The sequence below is a fragment of the Chelonia mydas genome, chromosome 20, assembly GCF_015237465.2.
Source record: "Chelonia mydas isolate rCheMyd1 chromosome 20, rCheMyd1.pri.v2, whole genome shotgun sequence".
Classification (NCBI taxonomy): domain Eukaryota; kingdom Metazoa; phylum Chordata; order Testudines; family Cheloniidae; genus Chelonia; species Chelonia mydas.
This window is the reverse complement of record NC_051260.2, coordinates 13,277,668-13,294,807: the sequence shown is the minus strand read 5'-3', so window position 1 is coordinate 13,294,807 and position 17,140 is coordinate 13,277,668. Positions and strand designations below refer to the sequence as shown.

At 55.3% G+C, this 17,140-nt stretch overlaps 1 protein-coding gene across 3 annotated transcripts in view; it reads left to right on the top strand.

Moving 5' to 3' along the window:
• The first annotated feature begins 6,263 nt into the window (after window positions 1–6,263).
• Window positions 6,264–17,140, top strand: part of LOC102937758 (cAMP-dependent protein kinase catalytic subunit alpha) — a 45,620-nt gene continuing 34,743 nt past the window's right edge. The window contains exon 1 of one of the 3 annotated variants that reach the window (XM_037887842.2): window positions 6,264–6,468. In XM_037887842.2, coding sequence (XP_037743770.1) covers window positions 6,423–6,468 — 46 coding nt within the window. In that variant the 5' untranslated portion in view covers window positions 6,264–6,422. Of the gene's footprint in view, window positions 6,469–16,264; window positions 16,320–17,140 lie in introns of those variants that run through there. The other 2 variants (XM_037887844.2, XM_043532537.1) reach the window with 2 other exon arrangements.

Below are 17,140 nucleotides of genomic sequence, written 5' to 3'. Positions count from 1 at the left end.
GACCCATGGCCCATACAGCCCGTTTTCCTGACCGGCCAGCATCAAGCTGCGTAAGAGGAAGGTGGATGTACCCTGCACTGATGGCATAACCAAAGCATCATCTGAAGTTGCAAGACTTAGAGGCTAGCTCATGTCCCTGGGAGGATTTAGATCTCTTGTTTGCTGCTTAAATCTTCTCTGTTCTCGCTCTGGATGGTCTCATTAGCCACATAAATGTCTGATCTTTAAAGTAATAATAATCCAGCTAAGCTCTTGTGCTCAGTATCCAGTGGCAGTACGTTCCCCAGCTCACATGGGGGAGAATGGAGTATTTCCTTTAATCAGTTCTGAACTTGTCACCTTTCAGTACCACAGAACGTGGTGTTTAATCTCACCCTTTACTGCGCGAAAGGTGAACCACACGGAGCGAATGGCTTTGCTGCCTCTTCTATTTCTACTTTGGTTTTGCTTCCTGATCGTTAGGCAGCCAGAATGATCTTTCTCTTTACATGAGGAATGCAGGTTTTGTCTAACTTATTTTTCCTGAGAGGCTGTATAAATTAGAGAACTGCCAAGAATGTCAGATCGCAGAAGCCAACCTAGGGCAGCCAGACAAGTTAAAAGAGGAAGTGACTTTTTCCACACTTGCTCAAAACTTTGTAATGCCTCTTTGACTCTACGGCCATATGGACACTTAGGGGGGAAAAGACGTCTCGGTTAGAATTTGACGTGCAGTTCCATTGAGGGCCGTGAAATCACCACACTCACTCTGGAGGACTTATCTCAGCAGTAGCAAGCAGCCACAAGAGTGGGAGAGCTGGGGACTGTTCCCAGCTATGTGATCTTGGTCACGTCATTTCTGTGTTCCTGGTTCCCCACCCTCCCTCTACCCTTTCTATTTAGATGGGAAGCTTTTCGGGCCAGGGATTCTCTCACTAGGTACGTGCACAGCACCTAGCACAGTGAGGTGCTCTTCTCAGTTGAGGCCTCAAGTTGTTCCTGCTGGATCACTAATGATATTCCCAAGGAGAAAATCAAGGAGGAAAATTCCCTCATTTAACAGGGTTTGGGTACCCTAACTTTTCAGACTTCCTTCCTCCCTCCATTGTAAAGAAAGAGCGCCCCACTCTTTCCGGCAGGCAGCTCGCTGTTAAGGGGTCAGTCTAAAAACACTGAACAGCTCTAGCCCTACAAAAATCAGACACTGCTGTGAGCGGGACAACAGATCACTTTGCAGTGTCAGGCTATCTTATTTTAGGAATAATGGAAACTGACTTGCTTCTTAGCCAGCAGTGTGGTGGTGCTCTGACACACAGGAGACTTGGCTACCATTCTCAGCACTGCTGCTGGCCGTGTGGGTGACCTTGGGCAAGTCACAGCCCTTCTGTGTCTTTCCCCATTTTACAGATGGGGAAACTTCCTTTGCAAAGTGCTTTGAGATCTATGGATGAAAGGTGCTATATAAGAGTTAAAGATATTTTATGTAGATGATCGTTAGATGTCTGAATCTACCTTAGGAACATAAGTGTAAAACTCCAATCTTACACACAGATTAGATAAAAACCTAAATTGCCTGGTTCTAACATAATATGACTTTGTTTCTTAGAATTCAGAACTCCACAAACAGAGAGAGACGAAGCAGGCTACTCCCCAAGGCAGCAAGGCATAACTCGCCCGACCTCATTCTAGGCTGGTTTGTTCCAGACTGGCTGCTTGCATGCTTCCCTTCGGAGCCCTTAACCCTGCAAGCAGGACCAGGAACCCCACCCTGTTAAAATGACAGCTTGTAATTCCAAGTAGTCCTCCATACACCATCACAGTTTCAGGGCAACCGTACCTGTATTCCCTCTTCTTGGCCAACCAAAGGCCCCCACTTTAGGTTTCTGGGTCCCAGCTGTCCCCTCTCTTGGGAGGACACCCACATTTCTCTCCCTCCTGACCAGAGGCTTCAAGGCTTCCCAGCTCCCTGCGTTACGCTGTACAGTCCTCAGCAACACAGACATCCCAAGAAGGCCACTGCCTATGCTTTGCTTTCTCTCTGAGGCCTGAGACGAGTGCCTTGCCTACAGGTGCAAGTTGCCACTCACCTCCTTCAAAGCAAGCATGTTTATTCTTAAGGGAAAAACTTTACAGAGAAAACATTAAAACAATAAAAGCATCTACACGCATGCTAAAAAGCTCACCAGAGGTCTCCCCAACTCCAGCATGGGGCTCTGGCAGGTTTTAGTCCTTCAAAGCCCCACAACTGGGTTTTTTCCAGTGGTTACAACTTCACCCATCTTAGATCAGGAACCCAGGCCGGACTGATCAGCTGTTTCTTTACACAGCTTTGGCCTTTGCTCTTGGCCTTCTGTGACAGGTAATGTAGCAGATGCTGCCCCTTTCCTCACAGCATAGCTTCACCAAGCTGGGTTTTTGGATAACTGGAGTTGGAGAAATTTGCATTCATGTTCCCTTCTAGGGATTCTCCAGGAAATCCACTTAAAATGTATTGTCCCAACAGTCCATAGTTGTCTGGCACATTTTTAATAGTCCTTTGAACTCCCCGGTCTCATATCTGTCACATCTGCCCCCGGAGAGGTTATATACAACCCCAGCCCCCAATAATACATAAACCTCTCAAGGATATTGCAGGAAATTGCTGTCTCTGTCTCACACCACATAAACAGCCACCCAGTCCCATAGGGTCTGAGCATCTTCCATGTAAAGTCCCTAGTGGGCTTCATGGGAGCTCTACCTCTTCTCCAGTGTCAGGGCAAAACTCAGGCCTAAGGGGTTCTTTGTGTGTGATTTGTTATATATTTTTAGGGGGATAAATGTGGTCATTTGTGCAATGGTGATACTAGACTAAGCTGCTTGCGGTAGGGATGGTCTTTGTGTGTCTAGCCTCCTAGGTGTTATTACACTACAGGTAATGGTGGGAAGGGCTCTGTTGAAGAGGGAGATTTAGGCCACCAAAGCATAACCAATACGTACCTCAAGTTCTGCAGCCCATCTGTCTTTAAAACCCCAGTGGCCTGCCCTCAGCTAATCGCACCTGTGTCTCTTAGATCAAATTGTCTTCTCAGAGGTGGTGCTGTTTGCTACACTCTTGTCCCTCAAGGTGACCCACAAGGTCACACTTTCTTGTCAGTTCCACTTCCTTCCTGGAGCCCAGGCTGTGGTTGGCTGCCGGGATAAGCTGAAATCAGTGAGTTCGCTTTCATTCCAGCGGGCTTCCTAAAAACCCATCTTGTATTGATTTAATGTTTCAAAACTGAATCAATTCAGAGCTTTTACAAAATCCCCTTTTGAGGTTAAACTGCCTAACTTCGACCTTCATTTCCTATTAAAGTCTGGGCCAAATCCCAGGCTGCTGTAAATCAGACATGGCTTCACTGGAACCTTTGGACCAGATCCTCAACTGCTGCGGCTCTACTGAAGTCAATGGAGTTATGCAGCCTTACAGCAGCTGCTCTGGTTTGCTATCTTGATCAAAAAGTCGATTGCCTCCTAGGTCATGCTGTGTGCAATCAATTTTAGTTTAGTTCAGGGCACGGTTTTCCCAGGCTGCGAGCAGGGGAAGAAGTGAGGGAGAGAGCCACGTGGACATAACTTCACCTCAGCTGCCAGCTGCACATCTCGTCTACCATCAAGCACAAAGTTTTGGTGGTCTGACTTTGCTTTTCAGTTATTATTTTGTGCCTGTCTCTTTCCTTTCTCCTGAGTGGGCGAGCGACCCGGCCCCTCGTTGGGAAGATGCAGCTTCTATTAAATGGAGGAGTTGCTTTTAGAAAGCCCGGAGCACGAAGCAGAGTCAAGGGAAAAGTATTGCTAACTGCAAGCATTCAAAAGGGTGAACTTGGCTTAAAAAAAAAAACCCATGAGCTTCTTTAAAATAAAGAGGGGGGTGATTCTTGTTTTGCCTACTGTGGTTTTGGGGCTTTAGAGGTCATGTTTTTCAACCTTCTCTCTGCAGCAACGAAGGCTAGAAACTAAACGCTGAGTTTTTTGCATAATCCCACAAGTCCATGAGCAGAGGCTTTAAACATCAACGATCCCGCTTGTCATGCTAAAATTACAAGAGTTGGGGACACTAAAATATTACAGTTTAAGCAATTCATTTAATATTGCAGTAGTAATTCCAGGCTGCAGCTGGAATCAAGGCCTTGGCAGCATGGGTGCTGCACTGACAGTGAGAGACATACGGTCCCTGCCCAGTGCTTTAACTATGGGACCAGCCTTTCTTGATGGAAGGGCGGAGCTGGATTCTATTGTGATTCCCAGCAGCAGCCGCTATAGAGCTCTCCGGGGCATATGCGAAACTACAGCATCTAGCACAGGGGGGCCCAAATCTCAGTTGTAGCAGCTGCTACCATAAGGCTTTGCCCAGGCCCATCAGCTTGCTGGATTGGGAGCAGCAGTGCAAATTTCTGTCCTCAGTGACACCTGTGTGGATTGAACAGCAATTCGCTAGGTTGCCGATGTCTTAGCCGGGGAATCCCACAAGTGTTCTTTCCTTTGGGTGTGTTAAATCCCCATGCCTGGGGGGAGGGGTGTTTAGGGAGAGTGTGCTGCAGAGACGGGGCAGGGACTCCAAGGAGGGAATCCTATTTCTGTTTAAACAGATGCTTTCTCAAAACAGACAGGTGGCAGCAGCTCCTGGGCAAAGGCTCCTGGATGAAGCTAGCTAAGTTTATACTTGGTTCAGGGGGTGGTGGATATATGTCTAGTGCCAGGGCTGCCTCCAGGCACCAGCTTTCCAAGCAGGTGCTTGGGGTGGCATTCAGAATGGGGCGGCAGTCCGTGTCCTGCGACGGCTTGGGGCGGCAAAGTTGGTAGAGCCGCCCTGTCTAGTGCGATCTGAAATGGGGGTTTGGGCAAAGGGGGTGATCCTGCCCTGGGAAGTACCTGCCAGTGGATGCCATCCACATCACATGAAAGACAAAGACAAATTGCTCTGTAGACAGGTTTGAGAGTCAGGTGAGGGGGACAGGGCTAGGGAAATCTCTCCCCCCTCCCACCCTTTCCCCCCAACTCATCACCCTGATGGTACATTGTGGCATGTGGATGAAGAGCCCCTCTTTCCAATGTGTTGGGTTCTCTCCCCTGCACATCCAATCCTTAGAGCATTAGAATCTGTTGCAGCTCCCATCTAGTGGGACTTAGACTTGCTCAAGCTGTAGACAGAGGTTCTGAGTTTGGGACTGAGGCCCCACCAAGCTATTTATTTATTTGTACTAGAGTAGACCCTATGAGCCACTGACAGAGATTGGGGCTCCAATGGGCAGGGTGCTGCTGTGAGGGGCTCACAGTCTGAATAAGGGAGGAGAACCTGTCCCCCCCCACCCCGGGGGCTGCACTGCAGCGGAAGCCCAGTTGCTGACTGGCCCCCAGTTGTGTGTCCCTTGAGGAATGATGCTTATCAAAACAGCAGGGTCATGGAGGCACATCCCAGGGGCAGGAGCCGGAGAGGCAGCAGATCTCCGCAGGGCAGGTAAAGCTAACAGCAGTTCCTCTTCCCAGGCCTAAGGTGTCAGCTGCTCAACCCCCTTCCAAGAAAGGCTGAGTGAAGGGGGAGGGGCCACCAGGGTGCCCCCGGGCAACACCCACAAATGAGTCACCCAGTGGACCCCTCCGCTGTAGGCTCCCGCTCAGCCTGAATGGCTCTGTCACTCCTACACTCCCTGTCCCCATGTCCCCCCACGATGCCTCCTAGCCCCACTTCCCTGTCCCCATAGCACCCCAGGATGATTCCTGATCCCCATGCCCGACCCAGGGTGGTTCCTAGGCTTCCTCCCTTGTCCCCACACCACCCCAGCGTGGTTCCTAGACCCCCTCCCCTGGCCCCATGCCACCCACGCCCATGGGTCTATATCTCGGTCCTTCTCTCCCTTGCCCCCTTCCTGTCTCCCCCGCGTTTAGCTCCCAGGCCCCGCCCCTTTCCTCCCACGGCCCCGCCCCTCACGTTGAACATTCTTTCGAACGCTGTCTGGCCCGACGTTCTAAATATAGAACGCCGCGACCTCAGCCCTCTGAAGCCAATCGGCGCCCGGGGGCGGGGCTAAACATGGCCGTCGGCCAATGAAAGCGGCCGACCGAGGCGGACGGGCCCAGTCAGGGTCGGGGCGACGTCGAGGGAGCAGCGCGGAGCGTCGCGCGTCACGGCAGTCGGCCAATGATGCGGCGGGGTGCCCTCATCGGCCAATGGGCGCCGGGCTCGCGCGGGCGGCTGGCGGCGGCGGCGGCCAATGGTGCGCCGGGCTGGGGCGGGGTCCGGAGCCCGAGGAGCCGCCGCCGCGGGGGGAGGGGAGGCGACACCGGTCTCGGCGGCTCCGCCTGGCGGCGGGGGGGGATCGGGGCCTGGCCGGGCCCAGCCGAGCCTCCTGCGGGCAGCGGGCGCCGGAGGGAGCAGCGGGGGCGGAGGGAGCCGCAGCCGGCCCCGCCCGGGCCCCAGCGCCGCGATGGGCAACGCGGCCACGGCCAAGAAGGGCGGCGAGCTGGAGAGCGGTGAGTGCGGGGGGGTCGCGGCCCCGGGGGGCCTGGCCGGGGGAGCAGCGAGCGGGGGGAGCGCGGGGCCCTGGGGCGGTGCGGGCCCGGCGGAGGGGTCGGGGCCCCTAGGGGATGGGGGAGCGCGGGGCCCTGGGGCGGATGGGGCCCGGTTGGGGGCTCCTGGGGGGGAGCAGCGAGCGGGGGGAGCGCGGGGCCCTGGGGCGGTGCGGGCCCGGCGGAGGGATCGGGGCCCCCAGGGGATGGGGGAGCGCGGGGCCCTGGGGCGGATGGGGCCCGGTGGGGGGCCCCTGGGGGGGAGTAGCGAGTGGGGGGAGCGCGGGGCCCTGGGGCGGATGGGGGCCCGGCGAAGGGATCGGGGCCCCCAGGGGATGGGGGAGTGTGGGGCCCTGGGGCGGATGGGGGCTGCTGGAGGGGAGGAGCTGGAGGATCGGGGCGAGTGGGGGGAGCGCGGGGGCCTGGCGGAGGGATCGGGGCCCCCAGGGGATGGGGGAGCGTGGGCCCCTGGGGCGGATGGGGGCCCTTGGGGGGAGCAACGAGTGGGGTCTGGCTGGGGGAACAGCGACTGGTGGGAGCGCGGGGCCCTGGGGCGCATGGGGGGGCCCCTGCGAGGGATCGCGGGGAGTGGGAGGCCAGCCAGGGAGCGCGGGGCCCAGGGGAAGGAGTGCGGGGGATCGGGGGTGGGGCGGGGGGGTGCGGTGAAGACGGGACCCGCCCTGTGTTGGGCAGTGCCAGGCCCGGGGTCGTGGGGGCTGCGGGGAGCTGGGGGGGCGGGGCTCAGCGGCTCTGGAGAAAGGAGGGTTGGGCCTGGTGAGCCCCGGCCGGGTGAGCGTGCGGAGGTCAGGCTGCTGCAGGGCGGTTGGGACCCCTGCCCCCTTCACCTGCCTGGGACACCCAGCAGCTCTGTGTTGCCCCGGCTGCATCTCCTCCCTCCCCCCCCCACCTCCTACCCTGTGAGCCCATAGCCCTAGAGCCTCTATCATCTGTGTGCCCCCCCTGCCCTGTCCTTCTGTGCCCCACACTGCTGCTGCCTGCGCCCCACCCACCGCACCTCATCGTGTGTCTGGGACACCCCTCTCCATTCACACCTGAGGTGTCTCTTTCTGGCCCTATGTCCCAGGGGAGGCCAGGTTGGGGCTGTGGGGACCCTAGGGTAGTGGTCCTCAACCTGTGGTCTGCGGACCCCTGGGGCTCCGCAGACTGTCTATAATTTCCAAAGGGGCCTGCACCACCATTCAAAAATGTTTAGGGGTCTGCAAATGAAAAAAGGTTGAGGACCACTGCCCTGGGGTATTGCACCCTGATCTCTCCAACCAGGTGTTGGACGCATCTGCAGGGGTGGTTTTGTTGGGGTCCCCCATCTTCCTTCACCTTCCCACTCATCCCCTCGTAACGGCTGTGTCCCGTTCTCTTCCCTCCCCCCTTCCCCCCCGTCATGAGCTGAGAACAGGTACCTGATCCTTTTGCATTGCCTGGATAGAAGTCCCACTGCCTGCAACCTGGCCGGCCAGTTCAGGGTGCACCAGCCCTGGGGGGCATGGGTCTCCGCTCCCCAGAATTTGCTAGTAAATGACTGTTTGATGATCGGAGGCTGGTGCTGTAAAGGGAGAGGTGCAGCTGGCAGTATAAAATGGGACCATCCAGTGGAGTCTGACACCTCTGTGGGTGCTCTCACTGCTCCGCTCTCTAGATCTCTGTTCCTGTTCCACTCTGGGAAGCAGCATGGGGCTCAGGGTGGGAGGGGGAATCGGCCATAGGTGGCTGGCTGGCTTCATGCTTTTATTGTTGCTGGAGAATATGCTTCAGCCCTCAGAATACACCTAACTGGTCTAAGTCTCAAAATATTTTGTCTCAAGTGGATGGGGGGAGTGACCCCAAGTCTCTGGGTCATGATCTCCCTGCGGTTCCCATGTGACGTGGGAGCAGGGTCCAGAGGGGCACAAAGGAGTTAGATCTTGTTTTCTCATGATGTCCAGTTGCTGGTTACTTCACCGAGAGCCTCAAGTACCAAATGCGCATTGAAACTAACTTGCTTTTGTTGTGATTGCTCTTAGGCAGGTGTGACAGGCCGCACTCAGGCGCTGACAATAGAGAGCTGGCTCTTTTAAAAACAAAGGAAGGGTCCAGAGCTCAGGACAGACAGACAGACGCGCCCCCATGGAAGATGGCAGGGTGGAGCTCAAAGTTGCGTTGCTCAGAGAGACTCTTCTGAACCCTCGGCTGGATAAGGAGACGAGCCGATCGGACAGATCCCGGGGTAGCTTGTCTAGCAGCAGGGCAGAGTGCTGGTGCTGAGGCAGGTAGCGTCATCGCTTTGCCGGCAGCTGAATCCCGGCGCCGGTCTGTGGGGCCACGTAGCCAGACCTGAGGCAGCCCGAGCTGTTGCCAGGAGGGAGCTCAGGAAAGAGTAAAAGGTTCTGTAAAAATGAACGTCGGTGCCGTGATTTTTCCTAAGGACGAAAATGATCTATTAAAATCGAGCCTCGCAGGGACTTTTATTAGGCAGTTAGCTGTCTGAGAGCCTCCCTGCTAGGTTTGTGCCACAGGTGAATCTCCTTTCATGCACACAGGGTTTGCCATGCCATTGATCTGTCTGGTTGTGTGCTGTTCCAGGAGACTCTTGGCTAGTGTGGCCTCCCTGGATCTGAGCAACGGGCCCATCTAACACTGGCTTCCCTGCCACGCTAAACCAATGGCTCATCCATCCTGATATTTCCCCAACCCCTGCCCCCATCTCAGATCGAACCAGTCCCGGTCTCTCCTCCTCCCCCCATATATGCACACTTCCTGCCATGCCGGATCCAACCAAAGGGCCCATCTAGCCTGGTGTCCGCCCCCCATCTGCAGTACCAAATCCATCTAACTGGCATCCCTGCCTCACTGGGTCAGACCAATCTCTACCCCCCCCCCCCCCCCCCCCAATCCTGCCATGTCGGATCAGACCATTGGGTCCATCTAGCCCCTTATCCAACCTTCAATTGAGTCCAATAGGTGATGTCTCTGAGGAGGCAAATACGCACTAGACCGCTGTCCCACGCCCCCCCGCCGCCCTTCCTGGTGACTATATCTGTAGAGCAGTAGCACGTTGCAGCCTTGATCAGGGCCCCCCTTATGCTAGGAGCTTTGCACAACCATATAATAATCCCTGGCTCTTCAACATCTCTGTCCATTCATAGATCTCAATGCGCTTTACAAGGAGGTCAGGTGGGGAAACTGAGGCACGGGCAGAGGAAGTGACTTGCCCACAGTTACCCAGCAGGCCAGTGGCAGAGCCGAGAATAGACCCCAGATGTCTTGAGCCCCAGCGCAGTGCTCTACCCGCTAGGCAGTATCTGTAACACGAGAGAGTCCTGTACAAACACACGCATACCCTGCTGTTGGGTGTAGCCAAGTCTTCGGGCGCTGGAGTGGAGCCCCAGTTAATGGCCAATAGAGAGTAATCCTTCAGCTGGGATGGAATCTGGTGCCCGCCTGCCGTGTCTTGCTGTCACCAGTCCCACACGAGTCACATGCACTCTGCTGTGCCAGGAAGGTGGGTCTCCCTTGGCTGGGAGCCTTGTTTGGGGGCTGATGATTTCAGGACCTACCTTCCCCGAGGCTCACTGGCCTCCTCCATTTTCCAGGGGTCGGGGTGGTTGGAAGGCTGGAGGAGCCATGGAATGGTTGCATCTTGCCAAGCCCTTGTGAGGAGACGAGGGCGTCTGTTGCGATCAGACCCGGAGCTGTCACCGCACCCAGCAGCGTATGTCAGTGTTAGGCCCCAGTGTGCGTAGGAGTGGGGGGTCAGTGGCCATTCACAAACGGGGAAGGAGGTTGGGGAAGACTGAGGCTACCAGGTGCAGTGATTTGCCTGAGGTCAAAGAGCAAGTTGGTGGCAGAGGCCAGTCCTAGTTGGCTCCTAGTTCTGCCCTTCTCTAACCCTTGGACCCCACTGCCCTCCTGTGGTTGGGAACAGAACCCAGGAGTTCTGACCCTCCACCTCATGCCTTGCTCTAACCCACTAGACCCCACTCTGTGCCCAGCAGTGACTTTTGAACTGTGGTAGCACCGTGCTGAGATCAGTCCCAGGTACTGCACAGGTGCAGTGAGAGGCCGTCCCTGCGCCAGGAGCTTGCAGCCTGAATAGACCAAGATGGGCAAAAAGTTGAGAAAAAGGAAGTATCATTCACCTTTTCCTGATGGGGAATTGAGGCACGGATACAACCCATAGGTCCTGATTCCAGCCTCTCCCCTCTAGACCTCACCCCCTTCTCAGAGCTGGGGAAAGAACCGAGGCATCCTGGCTCCCAGCCCTTCCTGCTCCGACCACCAGACCTCCCTCTCAGAACTGGAGAGAGAACCCAGAGTCCTCCTGACTCCTGTTCCTCCACCTTAGCCACAAAATAACCCCTGATGGCGTGGCGGAGGGTCAGATCAGGGGAGCTTGATTGAAACCCACCCTCCCTTCCCTTTAACTGGCGTTCAGAGCTCAGCTGGCTTTTCCTGCCTTGCCTGCACTGTAGCCTAGTGGCGGTTCTGTGCATTGCGGAGCTACCGTGATCACCTTTACGTTCAGAGCCTGCAGGAAGTGTGTGTGAGAGAGAGAGACCTACCCTGGATTCAGCAGCGTCTTGGCCTCTGGCTGAAGCAGTACCATCAAAATGCCTGTGACTGATCCCACGGGTGACGTTCTGTGAATGGGACAGAGAAAGTGTATGGGGTGCTTCTGCGTAGGCTGTTGATATGGTCCTAATTATTGTAGTATCTGTGCACCTCACATGTGAGTACAGTTACCTTCACAGCATCTGTGTGGAAGGGGCGGTGCTGTTCTCTCTGCTTTACTGGCGCCATCCTAGGGGGATTTTGGAGATAGTACAAAATGTCCCGTCCCGAAATCAGAGTTCGAAGTCAAACTCTTTGCGCGCTGGCCATCTGAAACCTGACCTGGTAGCAGGTCAGCTGCAATGCTTGGCCTTCATTTTGACCTTTTAATGTTTTTTGTTACCTTTTCAGTATAAATTCCTGGTGAAATGACATGGTTTTGAACTAACGTGGAGCCGTTCAGAAATGTCGGAGCAGGGCGTTTGGGCAGCTTGGAAACGGTTTCCCAGTGATTCCCAAATGGGGATATTTGTCCAACCCCTCTGTCCTGCAAACAGCTCCGGCTTGAGCCAGTCTTCACTTTGAGGGGAAAAGATTTTCATCAAAAAATTCCCTCCCTCCCTGAACCTCTCCCTCCTTGCTGGGGTTCAGAGCCTGGCTCCAGCCCGAATGTCTACAGTGCAATTTTTAGCCCCTGAGCCAGCTGACCTGGACCAGCTGCAGCTGAGCCACGGGTCTTTTATTGCAGTGTAGACACACCCTCAGGGAGTCTGGCAGGAGCTGACACTTAAACCCAGGTCAGCCAGGTTAAGCACTCTAACGACTGGACCACCCTTCCTGTCTCAGCCTGCCTGGTGAGGCACAAACATTTGCCAGAATGGCAGCAAATTGAAAACTGAGCAAAGGGGATGTCCTTTTGTGCTATTAACCTGTGGAACTCACTGCCACATGACTGTCATACCAGGTTGTGTTTCTGAGAGACACCAGGATTCAGAACCCAATAAGACATTTAGATGGACAGAGTGATAATAGTGAGTGGTAAGAAAACTAATCAAGGCAGCTGGAAAGGCTATTGACCTTCCCTCTGAGCTGCCCTCTGACGGAGGCCAGGAGGCATCTCCCCTCTGGCATGTGATCTCATCTCGACAGGGGTCTTGCACCTTCTCCAAAGCAGCTTGTGCTGGCAGTTGTCAGAAGATCCTGGGCTAGATGGACCCTGGGTCTGACCCAGCCCCTGTGGTTTAAAGACTCTCCATGTAATGAAGGTCGATTAACCTCTCCCCTGGCTGAGCCAACCCCTGGGCTGCCTTGCTAACCTACCCTGTGAGCACAGGTGTTCCTCGCTTCCTCCTCATGACAGACAAAAAAGAAAAGGTGAAGTTGAGAAGCAGAAGGGCTGGGACGAAGCCTGGATGGGTCAGAGATTCCCCCCTAAGGCAGAGCCCGCTGGGATTACTGTGCGGCGAACGGTGACCTTGGCACGAGCTGGATGCTCCCCTCAGCACCCCTGGGCGATGGCCCTTGCCACGGCTGTGGGGCCACAGTCGGCTGCTGCCTTGAACCTGGTGGGACTTAAGAAAACAAAATTAAGCATTGGAGATACAGGGCCGGCTCCTTGCCTGGTGCAAATCACCCTCGGTCCATTGGAGTCAAAGGGGCCAGATCCTCGGCTGGTGTAAAGCAGTTTTCAAGTCAATACGGCCATGCTGATTCACGCTAGCTGCGCCTCTGGCCCACTGATTTGGTGAAAGCACCGTCTGAGCTTTTTATGTTGTTGTTTATCCATTTTCTGTGAGGAACTAGGGCTCTGATCCTGCCAGGACACAAGGGTGTAGCTCTCCTCCCATGAGTAAAGCTCTGCATGTGGCATAAGGGTTTGCAGAGTCAGGCTGCGGGCAGTGCCATGCTGGATTGCCCAGTATACCACTGTGCACGTGCCAGTCGCCTCTCTCCCAGTTGGCTCAGAGGCAGGTGCAGTAACCTCTTAGTGACTTTCTCTGAGTCTAGCCTCTGCCCTGCTGGGACTAGGAGGTTCCTGTGTCCATGGAGATGCCAGGTTGGGGGAGGGGGGCGATTTGTCCGTCTCCCCCACCAGGGACAGCCAGCGTCCCAAGAGAACTGAGCCGCATCTGCTGAAAATGTCTGTTTCCTGCCACCGCTGCTCAGTTTCGCCTGGCAGCCAGGTCTGCAGCAGAAGCCTGGCTCTAACCAGCTCCCGGTGGAGGGGGCGGGCAGTGGTGAGGTGGTGATTGTGGGGTGCCCTGTGGCGGGGCAGACGGGCTGTGGCACTGCGCATGTGGGCCTCTTTGCACTGGGCTTGGAGGTCAGTTCCCAGGCTGGTTTCTGACCGGTGGGCCCTGTTTTGTTGGGTGTGCGGGGTCAGGCTGCCGGGTGGGGCTGGGGATAATGATGGCTTTAAGGGAAGATATTGACTGATGTGGTTTAGTGCTTAGATTGGGATCTTTGGATGGAAAGGACACAGCATCTTCCCAAAATGAGGCAGGATCGGCTCTGCTTACACATGGAGAAACTGAGACGAAGGTGAAGTGACTTGCCTAGATTTGGAAGAGAATTCAGGAGTCGGGACTCCTTGTCCCCCCTGCTCTGTCCCACTACATCCAGAGCTGGGGATAGAAACCAGGAGTCCTGAATTTCCCCCCTTGCGTTCAGCACTGCTCACCACAGCTGAGAAATGGCTGCTGCCTTTTCTGACACTGCCGTGCTCCCTGTGGAGCCCCCTGCATCACGCCAGGCTCTTCTTGGCGTCTCCACAGGGCTGGCAGGGTCCTTCCCGTGGCAAACAAGCTCTCGGCAGCCGCATCATAGTGTGAACCCGGGGGGCATCCACCATGTGGCCATGTCTTTCTGCCCAGAGCAGCTTACCCCGCTGAGTGCCTTGCTGTGCTGGTTGCAGGCCTTAGCCTGCAGGGGGCGCTTTGGGATCAGAAACTCGCAAATGGGGAAATCTGCTGGAGCCTCAGCGTTGGGCTCGCCTGAGGCAGCTGCCTCTGGGGTTGGCACAGTGGAACTTTCACCCCCCGATCACCCATAGAGCGATGCCCAGAGAGCTGATCGCCCAGTGTGCGTGTGCTCCTGCCATCGCCTGGCTCCCACCGAGAGATTCCCTGGGGAGACGGGCATTTCCTCTTGCAAGTTAATTATTAAATGTGCCTGGGACAGGGCCGGCGCCGCCCTTCCATATTTTGATTTTAAAAAGACAGCTGTCCAAGGTTCTAGGCCGTACTACACCATCAACACGACTGCTTCAAACCCGGCAGCGTTACATGCTCAGTCCAGCTGGACCTGAGCCCGGCAGCCGCTGCCCGGGGCTCCCTTCTGCCGTTTCATCTAGGAAGCAAACCCTCAGCCCTCTCCCTGCTGGGGTTGCCACTGGTCCAGGTTTCCCCAGGATTGTCCCTGTTTTGAAGTAGCTGTCCTGGGAAATCAGTCAGGGGGCTCAGTATGCAAGGCCAGCTGGCTAGTTTTATGGGCTTGGGGTCATACTGGGTGTCCCATTTCTTGTACCTCAGAGGTGGCCACCACACTCTCCAGACCCTCTGGTGGGGGGGTGTCTCTCTCTTTCCCTGACGATCACTGGGGCGGGGAGCACGTTCCACAGTGTTGGTGACGTAGAAGAGAACTCCCTGCCAGCCACCCCCTTCTTCATAGCTTGGGTGCGCTACTGCCGGCAGCTGGGGAGTATGGCGTCGGGGAGGACCGCACAGGAAGGCTGGCTCCAGGCCATGCAGGGCTTTATAGGCCATAAGCAACACTGTAAACATCAGCTGGAGAATTTAGGAGCTCAGACGTGGGGGCAGATCTGGCACAAAGTGACTCTAATTTCTAAGATTATCCGAGCCTTTCGTTAAGGATTGAACAGGGTGTGTGGGGGGAGCTTCTTTCCTAGCAAAGTGCATTCTGGGCACATGTGGGGGATGTGTGGGGAGGCTTTGGGACCCTCGAGGGGAGTTGGTCTGCAATCCTTGCAGGGTTTGATGCATATTGGAGGAGACTGGGGTGGGCGGAGGTCTGCGCTGCCTGCATTGTCCCTGTCCTGGGGTTAAATGGGGGACCGTCTGCAGCTCTCGAGGGGGTGTCTGTATATAATGGAGAACCCGGCGGGCTTGCTGCTCGGCTGTGTGCTGGTGGGATGGGGTGGGTGCTCTGGCTCAGACTCACCAAGGGGCTGTCTCTGCGACAGCGTTCATTTGGCCGAGCTCGAGTGCATGGCTAAGACTTCTGGGATCACCTCCCGTGGCTCTTAGAGCTGCAGTAAACTGAGCCGCTGGTTGGATTTTCCCAGTGACCTGTGGGAGAGCTTGTCCGTCCTCTCTGGCACCCTGAAGGGGAGGGGGGAATTGTGGGAAGCCGTTGGAGGACTAGTGGCACTCGAGGGAGGTTGGCCTTTGTCTATGCTACAGAGCAGTTGTCTTAGCAGCTGACGAGTTAGGCTAACTCGTGCTGTAGCCCGTAGCCTCTCTCAGGCCAGCTGACTTGTGGGTGGACTGGAGGCGACTCGAGTTAAGGGCTGCACCTGAGTTAACCATGCAGTGAAGACCAACCCTGAGCATGTATCTAAGCTGTCCCCATCTTGGAGCAGTTGCTTTCAGCTGGGCAAACTGGGCATAGCTCAAAGATGCTTGCATTGAGCAACAGTGCGAGGGCAGTGGGTGCTTGTCTCCTCCCCTTTGGCTGCCTGAGGGTGCGGCTGAGCTGGAAGTCGCTCTGCCTGGGGTGGCAATTGGACAGTCTGCCCCCTGGGTGTGGTGCGGGATTAGTATGTAAACAGCTGCCCACCCTACTCTGGCTCTGCTGGGATGATTCAGAGTCTGTGTGAGCCTTGAGGCGGTTGCTGGCATTGGGCAAACTGAGCCACCAGGGCCTCTGACCTCTTGGGACATGCCTGAGTGAGTCCCAGGAGGGATCAAACCGGCGACCTTTCCCCTTTGCCTGGACTGCATCTTCCCCCTACACCCTCTCGCTTCCTCGCTGTGAGCTGCTGACCTGGGTTCCTCTGTAGCAGCTATAGTAAAACAAGGGATGGAAGGGAGTGGGCCTAGGAATTTAGGACAGGAAGTGAAGATGAAGGAATCCCAGTTGAATTGTGATGGGTATTTCAGGGAGACAGAATGGAATCATGCCAGGGTTCAACTTTGACTCTTCAGTGACGAGGAAGGGTTGAGGAGATCTCTGGAGAGGCAGCCAGAGCAGAAAATTGCAAAAAGGGTTAATGGAAAACGGAGCTTTTGCAGACCTCAGGAGTAAACTAGGTAAGTAACAGAGATGCATTGTCTTGTTGATGAAGAGGGAGATAAAATTAATGATCTTAAAATGACTAAGAACTGCTGAGCTGCTTTTTCTTTAATGCTGTCGAACAAGAAATGGGGATAAAACATGTATGGACAATAAGGAAGTGCATTATCCTTCTGTCTAAGGTCCTTATCTGGCTCCGGTTATGATAGTATCCGAGCTCCTCACAACTGGTAATATATTTATCCTCTAATCCTCCCGGTGAGGCAAGGAAGTGCTCTCGTCCCCCTCTGTAGCATGGGGAAATTGAGGCACAGACTAAGTGACTTGCCCAAGGTTAGTCTGGGGTAGAGCAGGGAGTTGAGCCAGGATCTCCCAAGTCCCAGGCTAGCGCTCTAACCATTGCACCAGCATCCCTCTATGACGCAAAAGATCTGGTTTAATAAAACTTGAGGGGTAAGTGGATGCTAGAGAGAGAAATTAGCCGGCTTGGGGAAAACCCTTGGTTCTTGGAGGATGTTTGTTTGAAAGGCAGGGGAAGAATGCCAACCTGGCACTGATCGTCTTGAGGCAGAGAGCAGCGATCGCCGTCTGGCAAACCTGCATCACATGAGATTGCTGCTGCCGTCTCTCTGATAGCAATGGCCTGTCCATCGGTAGGACAAACACACCGTCTGGAGGGGAGGGGGAAGGATTTTTTTATGCCACGTGCTGCCCCTGCCCCGAACTGCAGCCCGTGAGGTTTGTGTGGCTTCCAAGGGGTGTCTGCTTGCCCCCTCGTATCGCTCTGATTTTCCTCTGCTTTAAATCTGTTGCCCTCCCAGCCCTGTGCAGGGGCAGA